Raw genomic sequence first — 6,380 nt, forward strand, 5'->3', positions numbered from 1 at the left:
TCTGACCTCTGCAGCACCAGGGGGACATGTGGTATACAGATATGCATGAAGGTCAAACACCCATACACACAAAATGAACTACAAATGAAATGGTTCTTCCCAGTTCTTTGTTCTGCCGAGTCCCCTGCCTCCAGTTGGGGCCCTCTCAGGGGTCTGTCTCTGTGGTCTTGTCCATGTGGGTTTCCTCCTCAAAAGACACATTTCAGAGCCCTCCCTTGTACTTCACACTGGCCCTCTGTTCCCACGTACTCCACCCACTTCTTCTGTTTGGTTTCCCCAAACACTTGGCACTGCACACTGCATTTATTACCATGTTGATTGAAGGTGATGAGGGAGAGTGCTCTTTTCTCTAACTCGGATCTATGCAGGGAGCGGTAAGGAGGGGCTTTCTTGTGAAGCTGTGTCAGTGAATGTGGGTATTGGGGGGATCTGGATTACTTAGTCCTGTGACCTCTGAGTTCCTAGGTGCATATTAACAACCAGACTGATGCTGAGCAGCCGAAGAGGTGACCTGAGGTATGAAGCAGATGGTCCCAGGAAACCAAGGGAGAGTGAGGCCAGAGCACATCGGAGGCAGATGTTGTTTGCAGAAGGGAGTTGTCACCTGTGGGTTTGCTGAGGGCTTGGCGGGGAAGAACAAATAAGGACTCCTGGACTAATCTGGGCCCTAAGTCCTTAGCACTGCCAATAGAGACAGGGATCTCACCCATCGGTCCAGCTCCACACCATGCTCAGGCTGCATTTTCTCCACTGAATCATCTGTCATAGAAGAACAAACACAATGTCTTCAGAGCAGAGTCTAGGGCTATCTCAGACCCCTGGTTTCCTGCACGCCCCAGGTAGGACCAGAGAACAGGTCGTGTTTGGATATCCCTTAGTTGATAGTGTGAAGTTCAGGCCCAATTAGCAAAGACCCCAGAGCCTCTCCACCACCCCTGCAATGCTGAGTCCTCAGACATTTCCCTCCCCAGGACCCTCTTTATCTCACAAATGATTTCTTCCTGGGTGGCAGCAGCTGGGTTGGATCTGGAGAGACAAGAAGATGTCAGTTGGCAGTGAGGTGTTTCAGGCAGGTTGGGGACGATGTCTCGTGCCATGAGTTACCTCTTCTGGGGGCCTCTGTTCCTGGTTACTGGCTCCACAGCTCCTGCAGGAAGTTGCAATTCTGTCTCTTTCTGGGCTGAAAGAGAAAGAAGAGTCTGATCTAGGAGGATAGTAAGCTCCAATCTCAGGCATATTCCCATGTAAGGAAGGAAAAGAACTTCATAACACAGGCATGAGTTAGCAAATGTCCCAGGACAGGGTAAAGCTCACAGAACATCTAAAATCCCACAGGTTCTGAGAGCCTGTGTTTTCTGATCTGAGATCAGTGTGTCTAAGCTACTGCTCCCCCATTAGAGGTTTCCATAGTGCTAGTGTCCTGATTCCCTTCTTAGATGACTCACAGGGGAACCTACCACCACCCGAGACCCCAGAAACCCACACCCTACTCACCATCTTTCCTGCATTTGCCCTGTTTCCTTTGCCAGAGGAGGAAGATGAGGATGAAGAGGAACAGGAGGAAGACCACACATGCTGCAATCAGAGCCTGCAGGTACGTTTCCAGTCCTGAGGCATAGGTGACATCATGGAGAGGATGCTTGCTGCTTACCTGAGCACCCACAGTGTGCCAGGCCCATTCTGGACCATTGCACCCAACATCTCCCCTCCTCACAATCATGCAACAGGTGACCTGCCTCAGATCACCTGACTGGAAGAGGTAGAGCTGGGAGTTGAACACAGGGACTCTGATGTCCAGCCATGTTCTCCACACCAGAGCTGAGGATCAAATGCTGGGAAGGAGGAGCTGGAGTACACTGCCCTGGCCCTGAGCCCCACACTTGCACATGTCCCCACCACTGTGGGACAGCCCCACTGCAGAGTCAGGTTCTGGAGTCCTCCTCTATCAGGAAAGACATCAGTACAGGAAGACAGACCAAAGCAGACAGAAACTTAGACATGTGGGCCAGGATTCTCAGCTTTATACTCAAAGAAACAGCAGCCATCCCAGAAAAGGAAGGGATTGGCCAAGTCGGTATCTCCAGAAGCAGCTGTATCAAGCCTATAACCAGCTATTCCCCATCGGATTCCCACCTTCCAATAGAATATTTAGCTTTCTGGAATCTGACTCCATGCAGGTGAGAGTTTCATTCTCCCAGTCTTTGTGCCGGGATGGGGAGGTGAGTGTCTGGGTTCCCTGCTCTCCACCTCGTCCTCCTCCCTCATTCTCTAGGCTGAGACTAAACTTCTGTCTCTGGATGCCACCTTTCAATAGAATATTCATCTTTCTGGATCCTCACTCCATGCAGGTGAGAAGTTGATTCTCAGAGTCTTTGTGGCAGAATGGGGAGGTGAGTTTCTTGGTTTCCTGCTGTCCACCTCCCCCTCCCCCTCAATCTCTAGGCTGAGACTAATCTTTTCTCTCTGGGTGCCACCTTCTGTAGCCTAAACTAAGTCTTGTGTTTCTGGAGTTTCATTTGGGATTTCTGCTTGCCTCCCACACTCAAGTGTTGAAATGACAGGAAATGAAGACTTCATTGGGGTAAGAGCTGTGAGGAACCTGGGGTTGGAGCATACTCCCTGCACTGAGGTGCCTGATACTTACCAGCTCTTGTCATGGGCATTGAGGGTCCTAAGAAACAGAACAACAAAAAGATGATGTTTAGATACTAACTCAAGGGTCCTAACTCTTCTCACTGTCATATATCTGTCTTGGAACCTCCCCATGATTCTCATGCTGTCTATCCTAACCTAGATTGCAATAGAGCATGGAGTGGACATTACTTGAGAGACCATCACTGGCATCCACTTTTCTACTAGGGAAATTGCCTTCTGACTAACCCTTCCTAATGTCTGCCAAGTCAAGAGCTCTCTTAAGGTTTGAATTGTGAGTCAGACTGACAGTTCAGGGCAACCTCACCTGAGACAGTGAGCTCCACAGGGGCACTGGCATATGACAACAGGAATGGTGATGAGTTTTGAGAACCATAGCACCTGTAGCTTCCCGAAATGGCAGAGGTCACAGCACTCATGGAGAATTCTGCCTGGAAGTGTTGATCTTGGAACTTTGATTTTAGTCGCTGGGGTTGATGAACTGCCTCCTCCTTGTACAGAATGAAAGTGTTCACTCTTTCTCTTGACCAACACAGAAGGGTCACATTATCTCCTGGATGTACTGTGGAGTTAGGCTTCACTGAGAGGAAAGGAGTGAAGGGAAGCTGTCCTAAAGAGAAGAGGAATGATGAGAGGTTGCCTTCATTGTTCTGAGCTGACACCACTCATGAGCATTCCCTGAGTAACAGAGATTCTGTCTCTTTTCTCAGATCCGAGCTCCTCTCCTGCTGTCCTAACTCTGCATCAGTTCCTGCATCATTTCTTTGTCCCTTGTCCCAGCCACCACCTCTTAGGATCCCCTTGAAAGTCTATGCAGAGGACATTACCTGATGAAATCTCCTTGGTTGCTCACCTGAGATCAGAATGTCCAAGGTGTCACTGGAGGCTGACCACTCAGAGGAGAGGTTGTGTGCACCATAGCATATGTATTGGCCTCCAGTAGAACTGTTCACAGAGCCCAGTGTGAAGTTGGCCAAGGAGAGACCAGCCTGGGTCCATTTGTGATGATGCTGGGTGAAGTTAATTGTGCCCACCTTGTACAGAGCATATCTGTCATAGTTGATGTCAGAGCAACACTGCAGTGTGAGACTCTTTCCAGGGTCCAGGATATGGCCTTGGAGACTTAACAGAGAGAGTGTCTTAGACAGCCCTAGAGGAAAGGTGACAGGCTAAGGACTGGGGAGCAACTTTTTACCAAACTCCTATCTGCTCTCTTCCTGTTCTGCACAAGCCTCTGCTTCTCTCCAGGTATGGGGCTCTGGCTTAGAAAACAGATTCTTCCTATAGTCCCTCTCTAACAGCAACTTTCCAGGGGATAGTGTCCTGCCAAAGACTCAGGCTATCAACTGGTCAAGGATGGGGATGGCTCACCTGAGATGTGTATTTCCACAGGGTCACTGGGTAGTGACCAGAACTGTGGGGTAACCGTGTAGTAACCATAACATCTGAATGTCCCTCTGTGTACTGGGGTCACGGGACCTATAGAGAACATGGCTTGGTAGTGCCCATTATGGTGTATATACTGTGAATCCAGGGAGCTGGAGAACTTCTCATCTTCTTTGGAGAGAATAAACTTGTCATATGCCTTCAATGAAACACATTGGAGAGTCATGTTTTCGCCTAAGGTTGCCACAGGGCCTGGCAGAGCTAACAGGCTTGGTTTGTATGTGTGGATTCCTAGGAGAGAAGGAGAGAGCCTTTTACATGAGCTCACACTGCCATAATGTTCTCTAGCACTAGGATGTAGGAAGGGAATGCTCCTGAGGGCAGAATCTGACCCTAAGATCTGACTGTCCCTCACCTGTCACCACAATCTCCAGGGTGTCACTGCGCTCTGACCAGCCAGCTGAGCTGTAACAGTAACAGCGATATTGTCCCCCATGTTGCTGTGTCACAGAAGGGATGGAGAACTTGGCCTTGTTCTCAGGCTTCTCTGGTGTCTGTGTGCCCCAGTATTCTGGGCTCCCCTCTTTATGCAGAACACATATTTCTGTATCCAGGGTCCCCTGACACCAGATGGTCACTGCACTTCTAGAGGCAATCACAGAGCCTGGCTCAGCCTTGATGGTGGGTTTGTGGACGGTCCCTGTAAGGAAGCAGGAGAGAAGGAGGTGGTTCTGGTTGAAAGTGGCACAGAGAAGGTCCCACTTGTAGATGGCAATTAGGTTGATACAAAGTATCAGAATGTTAAACTCCTCCTGAACCTCCTGGGCTTTTCTGTCACTTTCTGCTTGGAATCTGTATCTCTGGTCCCTCTGTCTGCTCTGATCTGCTTCAATGCACTGAGGAGCCCTGTCTCCTCACATACACCACACACCAAGGCCTCCCTCCACACTTCTATTATTTCAACAGTGTTCTCTGGAAAGGTTTTGATTCCTTACCTGAGAACAGGAGCTCCAGGGGATCACTAGGTTCTGACCACACCAGTGGTACGCTTAGGTTATTACTGTAGCATTGGAATGTCCATCTTTGACTGGAGTTCACAGAGCCCACAGAGAATAGAGCCTGGAATCGTCCAGTTGAGGAATTATACTGTGAGTCCAGAATCCAGGAGAGCTTCTGTGGTCCTTCCTTAGTCAGAATGAACCTGTCACATTGCTGCCATGAGTCACATTGGAGGGTGACATTCCCTCCTTCAGTCACCACAGGGCTGGGCTGGGCTGACAGGCTGGGTTTATTGTGTGCTCCTAAGAGAGATGTTAGAATCGGATTAATGTATAAGGCCTCATTATCCTCCAGGGCTGTGAGGAGTGAGGACATCCCTGAGAGCAGACTCACTTCTTGAGAGTGAAGCCCAAGGATGGCAAAAGTTTTTCCCTCTCACCTGTCACCACAAGCTCCAAGGAGTCACTGTACTCAGACCATTCATGATGGGTCCGATAGCGACATTGATATCTTCCTGCATGGTGCTGGTCAGTTTTAGTGATGGAGAATTGAGCCTTATTCCCAGACTTTAGGACAATCTCTGTGAACTGTGTATATTGACTTCCTTCTTTGTAGATATAGTACTCTTTGGCTCCTGTTGTACCCTCACACAAGAAGGTCACATTAGTCTGTTTGGAGACCACAAGTTCTGGTTGTGCTCTGAGTACAGGCTTAGGGAGGGTCCCTGAAAGGAAATGAGAAGCTAGGACCCAAGGCATCGATTCTCAGATTGAAAATATCAAACACATCACACTTCATTCAAACGCATGATCAGCACACAAGTCTTGTTTTTTATCCACATTGCTCAGGCATGTCTCCTGGGTAATAGAGGTATAGCATATCAGGACAGCTGCAGATACTCACCAGTCAGCACTGTGGTCCCAGGCATAGAGTCAGTCCTGGAAGAGAGTTCCCAGTGAGAAGTTGGTCCCTGAACCTTAAGCAGTTCCTCCCCTCCACAGAACCTCCTGAGAACCTGGGTTTTCCTGATGGGCCAGTGCTAGGCTGGGGCACAGGCTCGTTCCTTGGCCACTGTATCCCTCCCCATCTTTACAACTCACCGAGGCACAGCAGAGCCCTGAAGGTGAACATCATTACATCTGCTCCTGGAGGCTGCAGCTGTGCTTATGGCAGAGCTACAGAGTCTGCCTAGGGGGACAGGAAACTAGTGTGGCTTCTGGAGGCAGGCCCTCCTGATGACATAGCTGTACTTCATTGGTCCGGCAGTAAGGGGAGCCTTGCTCCTCACACACAAGGTTTTGACTTCCACAGTGCTGTGTCTAGGACAGGAACTAGACCCTCTG

General features: G+C 49.5%; 1 protein-coding gene across 5 annotated transcripts; it reads right to left on the reverse strand.

Annotated features, from left to right (window-relative positions):
- Positions 1 to 160: 160 nt before the first annotated feature.
- Positions 161 to 5,970, reverse strand: LOC114689150 (leukocyte immunoglobulin-like receptor subfamily B member 3). Of its 5 annotated transcripts, XM_037202219.1 has the most exons (12): positions 5,941 to 5,970; positions 5,477 to 5,761; positions 5,034 to 5,339; positions 4,454 to 4,738; positions 4,024 to 4,329; positions 3,506 to 3,802; positions 2,960 to 3,262; positions 2,645 to 2,671; positions 1,495 to 1,608; positions 1,105 to 1,180; positions 989 to 1,026; positions 161 to 759 (listed from the first exon to the last, which is right to left on the reverse strand). In XM_037202219.1, the coding sequence occupies exons 1-12, from the start codon at positions 5,963 to 5,965 to the stop codon at positions 668 to 670; spliced, it is 2,154 nt and encodes a 717-aa protein (XP_037058114.1). In that variant the 5' UTR covers positions 5,966 to 5,970; the 3' UTR covers positions 161 to 667. The 5 variants fall into 5 exon arrangements, with proteins under 5 accessions (XP_037058114.1, XP_037058111.1, XP_037058113.1 ...); XM_037202216.1 differs by having other exon boundaries at positions 667 to 1,026; XM_037202218.1 differs by having other exon boundaries at positions 667 to 1,026; positions 4,454 to 4,734; positions 5,030 to 5,339.
- Between the last annotated feature and the right edge of the window lie 410 nt (positions 5,971 to 6,380).

The sequence above is a fragment of the Peromyscus leucopus genome, chromosome 1 (genome assembly GCF_004664715.2).
Source record: "Peromyscus leucopus breed LL Stock chromosome 1, UCI_PerLeu_2.1, whole genome shotgun sequence".
Lineage (NCBI taxonomy): Eukaryota > Metazoa > Chordata > Mammalia > Rodentia > Cricetidae > Peromyscus > Peromyscus leucopus.